This window comes from Mytilus californianus, unplaced genomic scaffold (assembly GCF_021869535.1).
Source record: "Mytilus californianus isolate M0D057914Y unplaced genomic scaffold, xbMytCali1.0.p SCAF_15, whole genome shotgun sequence".
NCBI lineage: Eukaryota > Metazoa > Mollusca > Bivalvia > Mytilida > Mytilidae > Mytilus > Mytilus californianus.
The window spans coordinates 9,713,407-9,729,246 of NW_026262637.1; the positions used below are offsets into that span (position 1 = coordinate 9,713,407).

A 15,840-nucleotide genomic window follows, 5' to 3' on the forward strand; every position below is an offset into this window, starting at 1 on the left:
CATGCAAATGTAACTAAATAAACACACACAAAACAGAACTAAATATAATGTTATGAAATAAACAAAATGAAATTAAACAATTACAGTCCGCACACCTCCATCCACTCTGCACACTTCCCGGTAAAGGTTGAACGTTGCACGTACTGTAGAATAACTTTGGGTTGTTCCCCTTGAATTTCTTTTAATATAAAACGGACAGAAAATAACTATTTTCACACATTTTTGGTTGATTCTAAATTGATGAAAAGAACACTAGATTTTATACTTTTACTGCAATGATAACTTCAATGAGCAATGACGACTTGAAACTGCATAATACTGCACGGACTGCTCGATTCGTTTAACATATATTTAAACGGACTTCTTTGTATATTTATAACGGATATTTTCACCGACTCCAGGCGTTGTAATTGATATCAGCAAACATCGAGTTGTAACCATATTACTAGTAACACCCTTTGTATCTCCGACACCATATATCACCGACCAGTCGACGGTATTTACTACGTGCTGTACGCACACCAAAACCGGGCCTAAAAAACCCTGCAAAATAAATATTGAACCCAAAAATTACTTACTTTATCTATACATTTGCATGATACAGCAATTTTCCGACATTTTGGACCGCGAGTAAGAAATATCATCTCGACGGCAAAATAGACCTCAATGAACGATATAAATAAGTAAAAATGTCTTACCTGAGTGTTGTAATAATAAGCCTTGGGATATCCATGTCCTAAACTGACAATTATAATACCCAACTGCTACTCTTACCAACTCTAGACTCCGCACAAGCGTGTGCTTTATTCAATTGCCATGTGTCGACTGATTTCAAACTCACTTGTGAAATTTCAATAGGTGCCTAATCACGTGATACACATGAAAGGTCTGCTTGACTATATAGTCCGGTGTTAACGAAAATAAGCCCTAACATAAAATATAGTCCTAAGTGAAATAGATATATATAAATAAATAAATGGAGTTTGTTACACATATAAGAATACCACGGTTTATTGTTGTTAATCGTATATTTGGTTTTTTTTTTAAATGTCTTATAGTAATTTTAAATGTATATGATTTTATAAGTTGTAATTGAATTTGAACAAAATTTCAACTGAACAAAATTTCAACGGAATAAAGCGACAATCAATTATAATACAATGTGGTATCTAGGTGTATCCTGAATTGCTCTAGTTTTTGCCTGGTAATGCACCACCATACCAAAATTAGCATTTATGAAATACAGATTTGTATGTGTAAGTTTAATTTGTCAATTGTTTGGATCTATTATACTTTTCCACGGTGTTATTATACTATATTACCATAGTATTTTTTTGTAAATGTAAAGAGATGTGTTATGATTGCTAATGAGACAATTATCACCTCGAGTTTAAAGGACGTGGGTTTTAGTTTGCTATGAAACTCATTTTGGTATTCATATCAACATAGAGTATATATCTTTTTGGGTTCAAATAACTTAATACGCCATCTTCCCGATTCAAATATGGCGATGATTTCGTTTAATATACTATACATGATATCGTCCTTAGCGTTTATATTTCCGCTGAAAAAAAGGACATTATAAAATAAATTTACAAATGGCAATTAAAAAAAAGATAAAATATTAGATATGACAGTACATTAATTGTTTTGTTTAAAGAGATGTTCTTACCTGTCACTTTGTACCAGGAACAATTCAATTTCACATACATTATAAAATCTATATTTATAAATGTCAATATCAATCCATGACGAAATGGGTTTCTCCAGTTAAACAAAGTTTATACTAAAATTCAATTGAAACTGTTAGTTATGTGAGAAGGAGTACAACATTGCAGCTCACACAAACATATTAGCAAACATGTCTTTCTTGAAAAAAGCTTTTCACAGCAAAAACAATTTCAGAAGTTATGTGGCATTCATAAACATGACTAAGACTACATGACTTCTTAATAATAAAAACACTGCCAGATATGTGTAAAATATATTAACGTTATTATATTAAATGTGTAAGCGTTACGTTCATTTCAATCTTCCCAAAACATACCAATTCAAAAATAAATTATCCTAGATATTGACATATCTGTAGCACTTTTAGTACCCTATCAACGAAGTTGAAGCGGACATTTTGTCTGCATTCAATCCATCCGTTAGTCCGGCAAAACAGTTTTCAAAACTTTATTTCTTCGTGCTAGAAGATATTGATTTTAAATTTGGTATACGGTTTTCTTTTGATTAGATACAGATTCGTTTTGATTCGTTTTGCAGTTTAATGATTTTCTGCATTGTTATAACCCTTGGAGTTTTCCGCTCTTTTTTGTTATGCTGAAAGATATTAATTTGATATGTGGTATATAGTGTTTCGATTACATGTTAAAGATCATGTGGTAATTTTGTATAGTTCGGATGAATGTGGTCCTTGGATTTTGAAAATTAACGCAACTAATCAGTTTTTCCCATTATGTTTTGTTTCGTCATGCTTAAAGATCTTGATTTGATATTTGTTAAATAGTAAACACCATGACAAGTTGTAGATTAAATTAACATTTCATTCCAGTACAATGCATTTTAACCAGTATGGGACTATGTATTGCAATGCAATACTCTCAGAATGCTTGTTCTTAAAAGATTATACTGTCCTTCCTGTAGAATCAAAAACAAAACGCAATGCATAAAATATAACAGAGGATTAAATTGTATTTTCTAAACCTATGATTTTTTTTCAAACACTACAGCTTCATAAATAGTTAAACATGTTGTTGCTCTAAAAGATAAGTTCAGCATAAAAAAACAACATAAACTCTTTGACATATTCCCCATTACCTTTCCTAATTTTATAACCTCGTTTAGCAGGCGGTAAAACTCATCAAAGAACCCAGGATTCTTAGTAAGGACATTATTTTTGATTAAGCATGTATATAGTTAATGTTACATATTAAAAGTACGACATAACATTATAAGACATTTTAAGTACACATAACAGCCTGTTAAATGTATAGTTAAGAAATAATTCATGGAAGCCATAGATTTGTTGGAAATTTACACATGGCCTGGTCCGTGATATTCGAATGTTATCCTGAGCGTTAACGAGGGATAAGATTAACGAATATCACGGTCCAGGCCATGTGTAAATTTACAACAAATATATGGCTTCCATGAATTATTTCCATTCTAATAGGACAAATACGGTCATTAAAAAACTGAAGCGAGGGTGGGTATGCCGTGTGTGTGGCTGTTCTATTTTACCCCCTGTTAGATAAATCTAAAAAAAAAAATCTAATAACTCTGCAGCTTGCATGAATTATTTCTTAAATAACCGCTAGAAAGAATGTGTTTAATTCTTTTAAGTCTCAAACACAACATTTGCCATTTCTAATTTACATTTTTTCTCGTAAGCTTCCGTCAAATTCACTGTTGACATTTTGTATCTAAGGAGCCGCCATGTTGACTTGCTGAAATCAGTAAATGTGCCAATTATGCAAAAGAATAGAAAAAAAAAACCAACACCTACCTCAAAACATCATTTTAATGCAATATTATCCGAATTTGGAGAGTTAACGCAACTGAAAAACTGAAGCTTTGGTGTTTTCATTCGTATGACGTCATGTTTTGAAATGACGTTAATGCGCAAAACTAATTAATGGAATTTCGCGGAATTTTACTTTATTTTGATTTTGTACATTTTTCCGAGCGTTAATGCATTAATTCTTTTTGTTATGCCTCAGAATCAGAATAAAGGTTCTCTATGTTTTTTTTTCAATTGCAAGTTTTAACACAGCGAAATCGGCAAAGCGTTCGCACATAGATTACGATACATGTGGATTTACGTGGGAGGTATATTTTAATAGCCATTATTTTGTACATCTCGGAGTCTGCGCTAAGTATAGATATATCGAGAATTTTATCACAGTGTTGTTTACAAAGCGAAAAAAGCACGTCACATTAGAATTGAGAACAATCGTTATGAATAAAAGAGTAACGAAATGATATATACTCGACAATGCGGTTATCTTATCAAAACAATAAAAGATCATAAAATTAAAACTAAAGCTTGATCAATATATTCGTTTGTTTAAACTGCATAGTACTAATGTCAACTTATATTTGTTCCTTATAACAAATGTCCCTTTGGAGACATTGTTATAGACAATTGCAATATAAATACAATTATTGCGTAACATTTATTCCGTTTTTCATTAAAAAAATGAAAACAACACGTTATAAATTCCATGCGCCCGAAGATTTTCTTTCATTAGGTACGCTCAAAACCCGATATTTGAAAGGATGTTTAAGAAAGAAATAAGTTGAAAAGCTAAATAACCCGAAGGACCTAAAAAGTAGCCAAATCCATCTGATATCAACTTTGCTTGAGGGCGTTGGAAGTTTAGTTTCTTACAATTTACAATTTACTAACGGACAATTTCAGAAGGTTTGTTATACATATTTAAATCATGTCAGTAACGAAGTACTGATTTCTGGTGTGATCATACCTCGGTGACTGATAAACCACCAGCAGTGGAAACGCCCCAGTGTGGTAAAAAAAAAAACAACACATTATCAATTCAATGCGTCTGAGGCGTTTTCTGGATTAACCTTCAAATATAACTTCCGTTTATTACTCTGACAGAGGGCAATATGATTGCAGAACCGAAATTAATTTAAACTAAAGCTTTATATTTATATGCGTTTTCAAAATCAATAGGTTTGATCTTTTAACTTTAAAGGGATATTTACAATAGGTCATAACTTTGAACTTTTGAACACAATGCAGAACTGTTTAACTGTATAATAGGACTAATTGTAGTGAGAATTCTGTTCCAGTAAATACGGGATCCGTGTTTCTCATTTGTCTATAGTTTGTATTTTTTTTTTAATCCTGGGTTTGTCTTTATCGCTTAATTTCCATTATTCTTGACTGATACTTCGGGTTTTTTGCGGTTGATTTACCTTTTCAAACAGAGTATACAATCCTGCGCTCTACATGGACGAAAACAAAATCAAAAATACCACGCTCTTTCATTTTTATTTTGCCTTTTACTGTCTTTCGTAAAATAATAATAATTTTCCGTATAACACTTCATATAAAATCAAAACATTATACTTAAGCCTAGCAGAATAAAGAAAATGAAATAAAAGAATATGCAGATATCGGAATATCGGGTATATGGTGAACATGCTAAAAGGTGCATCAAAACTCTGAAATCATTTGATCCACTATGAAGACATTCCAGTAAAATAGACCAACCAGACTGTAGAGCTTTGTATAGGTTTAGTAGAGCGAAAAATTGAGAAGAATAATTTTAACGTTATGAGTTTGATCAAAATGTGCAATTGTGTTTTAAAACCTTGAAAATGAAAAGATTTGTTTTAAATAAAGGAGTTGACACCTTAGTTTCTCAATGAATTATTAATATATCAATGCAGAATTTAAGAATATTTTTTACACAAGATGTCAGTACCAAAACACAGACTATTGAGTTGATGGAATTACCAGAAACTAAGGTCCACCAGCAATGATATTTAACCAGTGCTGGTGAATTGCTCTTGTTTCATTTCGAAAGCGCTTTTCTGGAAAAACCTGTTTTCATTTGAAAGCTAGGGTGTATAAATATGAAGAAACGTTTTGATCTATTTCACACAAAAGAAGCGGAAACAGAGTATGAAAATCAATCTAAAGTCAACTTTGCATAAAAATAGTAAGAACCTAATTTTCTACGATTTTTTAAATTTATTAACGCGAAATTTAAGTTAAAAAACCTTATAAATCATATAAGATCTAAAACATTTACTTCTGAGTTGGTAATACCCTTGGAGACTAAGAGTCAATCAGCAGAGTTATCAATCCAGTGTTAGTAATAGGAAACAACGCTGTATATGTTTCGTCCGAAACGAGTTGAGGAAATTACTTTCATTGGGAAAGCTCATACCAAAAAATTAAAAAGTCACGGATGCAAAACTAAGTACAAATTTTAAAGCCATATAATAAAGTAACTGACTACTATAGAAACTTAAATTCGACCAGCAATGGTATCAACCAGCAATGGTATCGACCAGCAATGGTATCGACCAGCAATGGTATCGACCAAGTATTGGTAAACGATAGGAGTTTTTAATAAATTCCATGCGACCTTTATCATCGCAATTGGAATTTTTGTATTAGTTCAAATTACAACCCATTATGAATTTCTAAAATGAATAATAATTGTTCAACAGCTACGATATGTGGGAGGGAAATTGTTCAACTTTATTTGAACTTATACTTCGGAAATGTCAAATATTTGTTATATCAGTTGCTGATATTTGGTAAAAGAAATCATTTACAAAATAACTTAATTCGAGATGTTAAAAATATTGCTAGGACTTTTTTGTATCTGTATAGGTAAGTTGCAATCTATTGACCATTTAAATTTGAGCAATTTTTTGTTTAATTTTTATTATTTTCATTTAAAATTATAATGTTTGTATGAAGAAAGCTTGAAAAAGTTAGAGATAATAATCAGAATATAATCTCAATAGATACTTTCCTTTAATACATGCAAAAACGAGAAATTTACATGACTCTAATCATGTCATTTAATAAATATGGTAAGATATGATTAAGAGCCTTTTTCCGCTTTCTACTTAATAAATAAAGAAGAAGAAAAAACTGATATGATTTAAAAAGTAGAAAGTTTTAAAATGCATTTCCAACCCTCACTTAGATGTTAGTAAAACTTATTGGTGTTGATTGTACTTACTTTCAGTAGGATTGGAAGCAGAATTCGTCATTCCTGAATGTTTAGGTGTATTTTTCTGTACCGAAATACCCGACCTTGAAAGACATCTTACATTTAAGAATGGAACTTCTGGAAGAAGCGTACACATAAATAAAGATATTGTGACAGACATATGTAGGTAAGACAATCGTCATGTTCAAAATTAAAAGAGATCAATATTTAAAAAAATTATTCGACACATTATATAAAATGTTTTACGTAAATAGAAAAATGCTTAATTCTGTACACGCTTAAAAGCAACCAAAATGTGTTTATTTTGTTTTTTTTCATCATGAAAATGCAACAAATATATGTCAAAAGGCGTTAAGAAAACATCAGTAAATAAACCAATCTTGCTCATTTTATCCGTTTTAAAATATAGTGTTAATAGCAGTTAGTTTTTATGAATCTGCGCAAACTCTTTGCACTAAGGCTTCTTTAAATATTGTAATACATATTGTCCAATCATTTTTCTTTTGATGGACGCTGTGCCTTTGATGTTATTTGTTTTTATGTTGTTTTTGTTTTCTTTTGTAAGATTGGTTTTGTGTGTTTGTTCTTGTCGGAATTGTATACTCAAAATTATACATTCACATATGTATCAAATAAATTGCCTCACGCTTCTAAGACATATGTTAACGAAGGTAGTCATTACACCTTCTTACACAACATAACATTTTCGCAAGGTAAATTAAGATTACAAGTAAATGTATAAATATCGTTTAATTGCAGTTTTTTGTTGAGCATTGCAACATGTATAGATTCCGGTGTTCCTCCATCGTGTGCAGCTTACACCAAGTTATATAGTACCTTCCAGAATGTTGTCACGGCTGCTTGCCATAAGAACATCCAAGGTTTTTGTATTTATTTTTAAAAATCTCTTACATAGTATAAAGTAAGGATATTAATTAAACAATTAAATTTTTTCAACGGATACATACTATAAATGCCATGAGTTTTATAACCTAAAACATCAGTACCATTGTTTACCATTGTTTACCAACATAAACAAATCGAAGCCAAAACTGAATAATTGCGACTAGAAATTTAGAATTGATACCCGATATTGCAATGAAATCTTTGCATATATATATTTTACAATCACAACACTGAAACAACATATAATAAAAGTTTATGTAAATTAAAAAAGACCAACATTTTATTGTAGATATAATGGATTTGGTAGAAGGTTTCAATGATCTTGGCCCTGAACAAGAAGACTTTATAAATTGCATGGGAAAACATTTGAGTGAAAAAACTGTCGATGTAGATAAGTGCAGGTAGAATTTTCAATACTTTATTCGTTATTTAATGTTGATTGGTGAAGCGGGGGTAAATGGAGATCTATCTTTAAACCAGGAATGCATTTCTAAACTCTCTTGTTAAATGAAAGTAAACTAATCTGTGTTAGTAAGAAGCTAAAAACATGTTATGCAAGTATTTCAACGACAGTTTCAGTGCTTTTAAGAACATTGACCCTTTCCCTATGTCTAACTGCTTTAACAAGAGTCGAAAGATACCAAATTGATTATCAAAATTTATATGTTGAAGACAAACCGACAACAATATGACAAAAAACGAAAACCACGACTAGAAAAACAGTATGAAAAACACCACATAAAAAACCAAAGACTGAACAATAGTAACCCAACAAAAGTCGAATAGTTCATACTAAGTACACATTTGGTGACAAGTCTCATTCTGCAATGCAATTTCATAATTGACAAGAAAAGAGATTTATATTTTCGCTATGATAGTGTTTCAGCTATACATTCAGATAACCATTATATTCATTTTCAAATTCGTTGTAAATCATTTAATATGGGTATAGGCATCAAACATAATCTATATAATCTGTCGACAGGGTATATTTTGTTTATCGCATTTTGTGGCTAGATGAAACAGTTGATATCGACACTACGATGTAATTATTGGGGGATGTACATTTTTGCTATTAAATTAATATCAGTAAACTGTTATATTTTCGACTTTCTACTATGTAACTTGTACGTTTTGTACTGAATATGTTTGCAGTTGTTTCGTATACTGTTACTGTATGTGCCGTGAATAATTGGAAACATTCTAAACTACAGTGAAACGCAAGTAATCATCTCCTTCGAAATTGATTTCGAAACAAGCGACGGTCAACCCAAACAAAATTTGTAATGAGCTTCGGTGTACCAAAAGCATAAGCAGTTTCTATACCACAGGTCGCATCTGTTGTGTTTAAAGTTACAAAAATAAATCTGGTCTATTGTAGAACAATGTATGTTGACCCGTAGAAGCTTTATCTATTTTTGAAATTAATCATCTCATTGCCATTTACTCTAGATCTCTATTTAATGTTAGTTTGTATTCGTTTAGTATTTTACAGAGTATAAAGACATGCAATTATGATCACTTCAGCTCTAGGAGTCCTGATGCTGTGTCCAATATTGAGAGTTATATAGACCAATACAACGATGACATCTGCTACTTGCGTTCCTTTTTAGACTGAGGAATAGTATCAACTTTATTCGATTTAATTCCTGAATAAAGCATTTTTGAATTTAATTTCTTTTCTTTAAAATGAAAAAGATAAACAAGAATCAATAATAATAATATTTTATTGCCTTTGATTGCAATCGCAGTTTTCAATTGCATTTCTTATTCAAATAATATGGCAAACATTTTTATTCGATAATCAAAATTTACACAAATAAGCAAAATTCAGTATCCAAAATGAATGTCTGTACTCAAATACGGATCTCTTACTGGTATCTTTAGATTATTTTTGAATAGATAACAAAAATTACCAAGACAAAGGACAAGGTTCACTTATGGCACAAAATGGCCTAAAATATCAACTTTATCATAAAACACCAAAAAGGTCACAAAATAGTTCGTAAATAGGTCTATTTCAAAAGCCTTTATGCTAAATAAATCAGTTCTTTTTATAAAAGTACATAATATTCTCAAAAGTAAGCCCATTTAGGACATTTTGTCAAAATATGATGATTTTGGGCAAAATTACAGACCTAAAAGCTTGAGAAAATCCTTGGCCGCCACCAATGATCCAAAATGTTTTGTAACTGAAAGATTCCAATGTTGACATAGGATTCATCAATATAAAAACTTTTTGAATCGTGGATGGCGGCCCGGATTAATTATGCCAAAAACAATTAAAATTATGGAATTGTTTTTCCAAAATTGACCTTTAAATACAAATAATGTTTATTTAAGGGGTCATAGCTTCATATAAAAATATATTTTTTGTCTTAATAGTATTATCATAAGTATTTTTATGGGAAATTTGTAATTTTTTAACCCAATTTAAAAAACATCAAAAATTTAGGGCCAATTTTAACCCTTCGTGAACCTTCTCCTTTGGCAGCACCAGAGACAATGAAAAACATAGACTACAAACACATCGACTAATCGAGAGAAAAAACGAAAAAAACAAACATTGTAGAAAATCATGTCTTTCTCAGAATGGTTATGACGTCTTAAAAACATGATTTTATTATTAGTGGGTATTGGCTCTGAATGAGCTTTCAGTATCTACCAGTACACCCACATTGGAACTTAGTGTCTTAAAACTATTAGTTAGTTGTTGTTTTCTGTGTTTTGTGTCAATCTAATGAATCAGGCTTTTTTCGACTGACATTTATAGTGTGTTCTAATATTGCGCTATTACACCACTGTCTCAGGTTAGGGGAGAGTAAGTCACCCGCAAACATCTTTAACCCCAAAGCATTATGTATGTGCTTCTCCAAATCAAGAGCGTGCAATTCAGTCGTTGTCGTTTTTTGCTCTATATATATCAAATTTGTTTTTCGTTTATTGTTTTGAACATCAATTTCGTGATTTGTTTAACATTTGTCATTTCCAAGCGTTTGATAGCTTGCTAAGCGGTATAGATTTTGTGCATTTTTTTCGGCCGTGCAGTGACCAACAGACAAACAACAGTACACAAAACAAAAAAACAAAAACTAAAGACAGAGCAACACGAACCCCCCCCCCCCCCCCCCCTCAAAAGCTTGAGGTTTATCGCAGGTGCTCCGGAAAGGTAAGCAGATTTTGCTCCACATGTGGCTCAGTCGTGTTGCTCATGTAAATACAAACCCGGTAATAAGTATAATTCCTTAGGTCACATTCGGGGGAAATGAACGGGATTGTAGTTACAACATACCCGTCTTCATCTGTTAAAAAGCTATTCCATAACGGTCAAAAAACTTACGATGGGATGATTTCAACTTCAACACTCAAGACCCTTGGTTTAATAGCTTCCTCTATTAAGGAAATCATGATAGGTAATACAGGCCCTGGAATATCGTAGGAACAAGTCGTCTAGAAGAGGAGCACAGTTGGTTCCCATGGGAATGCCGATTGTTTGTTGAAAATCACGTTTTCCAAACGTAACAAATATGTTGTCAATCAAGAAATCAGTCAGTTTCGTATAATTTTTTGTTTGAATCAATATGATTTTTTTACAAAATAGGATTTATTCCTCCCTAAGACAAGATACTTTTTATCCCTCCCTAAGACAAGATACTTGTAAATACGATGGCCATTCTTTATTATGAAACAAAGCAGGACCCACTCTTTCAATTTGTCTCTTAGTTTGGAGTGGGGAATACTTGTGTAAAGTGTAGAAAAGTCAAATGTAAGAAGAAATAACACCAATGTATAATCATGTTTACATACGTTAGTGACCAGGAATATTACGACGGTAAAAAAGAAAAAAAAGCAAAGCCTTTGCAAAGATTCGCCTCTCTTTTATAAAAGAGCTTCACTAAGCGCTTCACTAAGTTTAATTCCAGCAAGAACACGTAAAGCTAAAACTTTAAAAGCTAAGGATGTATAAAACAGAAACACATTGAGATCTTAATGACTTAAAGTAACCAACAAAAAAAACAGCCAATAAAGGTCAATACAAAATCTGCACCTAGTTGAAAGTGAGAAAGAACGGACGATATATCTTTAAACAGTAAGGTATATTCTTAAAAGGTAACATTCCCGACATGAATACATCGTTGTATAGTATTGTAATAGAACAGACATATTATTTTACTTTTATTAGTTTATGATGACTTTACATAGTTTTGTTATGTAAACAAAAACTGTAGATATTTATAACATTAACATTTTTGATAACGTTTTCAGTTCGACATCCTATTTCCACCTCCCCTTGTAAGAAAGCAGGGGTACCGAACGGAAGAGGCTGAAATAATATTTGATATAAACTAAGTAGTCAATATGTATATACTTTTTTTAACCTTTTTCACATGTAATATTGGCACAAAAGAAATCCCAACTTGCGTAATGGAAAGCGCCGCTACAGAAAATATCAAAGATTTACAATCAACACAAATGTAAACATGTCAAAATACATACCAAAGTAGATAAACTGTAATAGAAATTGATATAAGGTCTTGGTCCCGTGACTTGAAACATATACATGAATATGCAACGGGGACTAGCTTGTATATCATTTTTCCGTTTTTGAAATAACCTTTTAAAACATGGTATTGTTTTGGAAAATTAACAACAACGTTCAAGCATTAAGTGCAGATTAAGGTTTATTTGTGTGTTTAATATAAAAATAAGGAAATGAGGTATGATTGCCAATGAAACAATTATACACCAAAGTTCATATAAAGTTGATGTAAGCAATTATACACAACCGTACGACCTTCAACACTGAGAAAAACCCATACCGTATAGTCGGCTGTAAAATGCACCGACATGAAAAATATAAAACAATTCAACTGAGAAAACTAACGACCTAATTTATAACAAAACAATTAACGAAAAGCAAATATGACAGACATGAACCAACGACAACCATTAAATTACAGGCTGACTGACTCGGGACAGGCACATGAAGAATGTGGCGGGGTTAAACATGTTTGTGAGCGCTCAACCCCTCCCCCTAACATGGGACAGTGGGCTAACAGCACAACATAAGAACAAACTATAATAATCAGTTGACAAGGGCTTAACTCATCAGATCGATATAAAACAGAATAACATCAAACATCAAACACAGACCGAACGTGGCAGGGTATTTATCCATCCCTCATCCCTAATAACAAAAAGGAGAACAAGTACAGATCTGAGAGTATCCGTAGTTACTGCCAGCTAGTTCAAAGCCAATAACAACTAATAAAACAAATCATGTATCTAAGACTAAAATATCAATCAGTACACATCCAACATACAATGGCTTTAGTGTAAAGACGTCATTAATAGTCAGAGAAAAATATTATCTTGTGTATCGACAAAATAAAGGATCGACAGATTGTATTACCGTTAAAGTCCATATGTGTATAACAAAACTATTAGTATGATTTTAATTTACTGATAACAAAATCAATATTCATACCAGTAAAAATAATATTCAAAGATCCGATTACAGAGTTGAATTGATAATCTTTTAGAATAAGTTTATTTAAAGGATTGATAAGTTTACCCGGATCGTATATAAATTTCCGGGCTCGGTAAACAACATCACCGTAAAACTTAGGATGTGCTATTCCGTCTGAAATAAGTTTTTTACAGGTACAGGCAAACTTGCAAACCAAATCTTTGTATCTATGGAAGAATTTAGTAAAGGTTTAAAGTAATTTGTAGTAACGAAATCCCTGACTTAATAATTTACCAGTAATACATAGATTACGTCCATTGAAATCCTAAACGTTGCTACAGACATGGGCATAACGAACGAGTTGCCTTATACATCCTTGGCTTTCAAATATTCGGCTTTTAGCGTTCCTGATGAAGATAAATCCAGAAAAGCTCTTAGGAAGTATGAAATTTATAACGTGTTGTTTTCATTTTTTGGGGATATATAAACACAAGGTACCGTAAGATGGTGTCAGAGGAAGATTACCATCCAATTTACATTAGGAAAGACAAATCATCGATTGAATTTAAAAAAAAAATCATTATCATTTACGTTTTTATCAAAAACGTTTCTTGTTGTTATGATAATGCAAGAATTTTCCCGTTTTTCCTAACAGTTCGGTGATTAAATGTGTTTGCGAAAGCGAGGGAGTTAATTGAGGTGGCCTAATTCTGCATAATAAATTCCAATATTTGCAACGAATTATGTTTCTATTAATATCATTAACGTTACTTAAAACTGTTATAATTAATAAGGCTTTAAGGTAATGAAATATAAATACATTTCTCTATAAATATTTTTATATAGAAACACTTCAAATGAAGAAAACTCGGTATGATTCAATTCAATAGACAGTCAGATATAAGAGTGTATAATCTTAACTATTAGTTTGATTTCTTAACTTTTATACACATACAACTGACAAAAGTAAGGCAAATGAAAAAGAAATATAGAATACCACTCTCTGGTGTAGTAAATCATAGCTAGAGGTATATTGTCAATTAAGTGATTCAAAGAAATTTAATTACACATCAAATGAAAGGTTCTTATCATTGTTTTCTAATTCCAAGTCCTATATCAATCAAGTATTTTACTCAGTTAAATAAATTTCGATGTAGCATTTTTCAACAAGGGTTTTTGTAGAAACTTGTTCGCCTCCCGGCTTATATCATCCCAGCGACATTTTGCAGCTTCGTTTGAATACGGATTGACTGGATCTATGATGTATGGAACAGAATGATCCCTTAAAATATAAGAAAAGTAGTGTCAAGTATTTTCGGAGGAAGGACCAATGATATCAACACCACCTTAATTCAACGGTCACCATGACAAATTGGTTGACCGATATGATGTGTCGTGTGTCAACTCACTAATAATATGTCTTATGTCTTTAGATGCTAAAATGGTCGTCAGATCTGTAATTTTACCGACTGTTTTATATTTCCAATTGTGATATTTTGACCATGTGTTGATTGGAATGGCGGACAATACACGCATAACAGGAGACACTTACACTGTAGACGCACCTGGTCCCGCCCCTTTTGGAATTCATGCGATATCTGCAGTGTTTGTTTGGTACCTTGATTTGAATACCAGTTAACTACCATTTTTGTTTTTACAATTTACCTTTACTGTTTTTTAACAATATAAAAAGGTTCAAAAATAAGAAAGGTACGATAAAAATTGAAAACAAATAAAAAAAAAAACACCGTTGTTAAAAAAACTTAATAAAGAAAAAAAAAAAGAAAACATAAAACAAACAAAAAACAGACAACAAATTTTGTTATACAAGTAAGTTTTTTAGTTAGGGAATTGTGTATATCTTAAAAAAAAGGAGAACACTTTAATTTTGTCTTAAGATTTCATGTAGGATGATACAATAGCTCATTATATAGACTTAAACGTTCATAGAATCTCAAATGAAAGAGTAACGCATATATTCTATTTGGTGTTTGTCTTGCACAATTCTGATAGCCTTCAAAATATAATTGTTGCCAAGATGTTTAGGTATATTCACTTTTGGAAAGTCATTGTCTAAAATATTGGGAAAGTGTAATCTATTATAAGATAGTGCTTGATACTACGGTCGATATTCATATACAAAATGCTGTTGATCGATGTGCTATACGAAGGATGTCATAATATAAGTAAGATATGTTTAACTTCCAATAGCACCCAATATGAAGATAAAAAGATTTGGTATAATTCTCAATAAGAAAACTTTCAACCATAGACCAACTGACGTAGAAGATAGAAACTATATGTCACCATGCGGCCGTTAGCACTAAGCAAAACCTTTACCGCATAGCAAGTTATAAAAGACCCCGAAATGACAAATATAAAACAGTTCAACGGAGAAAACAAACGGCCTGATGTATGTACCAAAAAAAATACAGCAAGGAACGACAGCCAATGAATTACAAGCTCCTTACTAAGACAGGCACATACAGATAGTTGAGGATTATAACATGTTAGCGGTCTCTCATCCTCATCATAACCAGGAACAGCGGTGCAACAGTACAACACAAGACTAAAGTACAATTAAATAAACGAAAACCAAATATGATAACAGCAACAAACGACAATCATTCAATTACAGGCTCCCAATTGGGACAGGCACATATATAGAATGTGTCAGACTTCAATATGTTTGCAGAAGCCAAACCCTCCGCCTAATAAGCACAGTTGTAGAACAGC

At 31.8% G+C, this 15,840-nt stretch overlaps 2 protein-coding genes and 1 long non-coding RNA gene across 13 annotated transcripts in view; 1 reads left to right on the forward strand and 2 right to left on the reverse strand.

The window, feature by feature from the left end:
- LOC127725359 (uncharacterized) overlaps positions 1 to 9,308 on the forward strand; it is a 66,860-nt gene extending 57,552 nt beyond the window's left edge. Inside the window, exons 3-5 of one of the 3 annotated variants that reach the window (XM_052232296.1) lie at positions 7,488 to 7,609; positions 7,924 to 8,035; positions 9,120 to 9,308. In XM_052232296.1, coding sequence (XP_052088256.1) covers positions 7,488 to 7,609; positions 7,924 to 8,035; positions 9,120 to 9,252 — 367 coding nt within the window. In that variant the 3' untranslated portion in view covers positions 9,253 to 9,308. The remainder of the gene's footprint in view (positions 1 to 7,487; positions 7,610 to 7,923; positions 8,036 to 9,119) is intronic. The other 2 variants (XM_052232299.1, XM_052232298.1) reach the window with 2 other exon arrangements.
- The window catches only part of LOC127725368 (uncharacterized), a 64,273-nt gene extending 51,546 nt beyond the window's left edge, over positions 1 to 12,727 (reverse strand). The window contains exon 1 of the long non-coding RNA XR_007992965.1: positions 12,430 to 12,727. This is a non-coding gene — a long non-coding RNA (uncharacterized LOC127725368). The remainder of the gene's footprint in view (positions 1 to 12,429) is intronic.
- Positions 1 to 15,840, reverse strand: part of LOC127725357 (2'-5'-oligoadenylate synthase 1A-like) — a 308,747-nt gene that overhangs the window by 164,006 nt on the left and 128,901 nt on the right. For 4 of the 9 annotated variants that reach the window (XR_007992951.1, XR_007992949.1, XR_007992948.1 and 1 more), the window contains one exon: positions 13,871 to 14,386. The exons of 3 other annotated variants lie outside the window; for them this stretch is intronic. Coding sequence is in view for 2 of the 6 variants with exons in the window: in XM_052232289.1 (XP_052088249.1) it covers positions 14,242 to 14,386 (145 nt within the window). In the remaining 4 variants the exon portion in view is untranslated. Of the gene's footprint in view, positions 1 to 13,063; positions 14,387 to 15,840 lie in introns of those variants that run through there. 2 more of the 9 variants (XM_052232289.1, XM_052232293.1) reach the window with 2 other exon arrangements.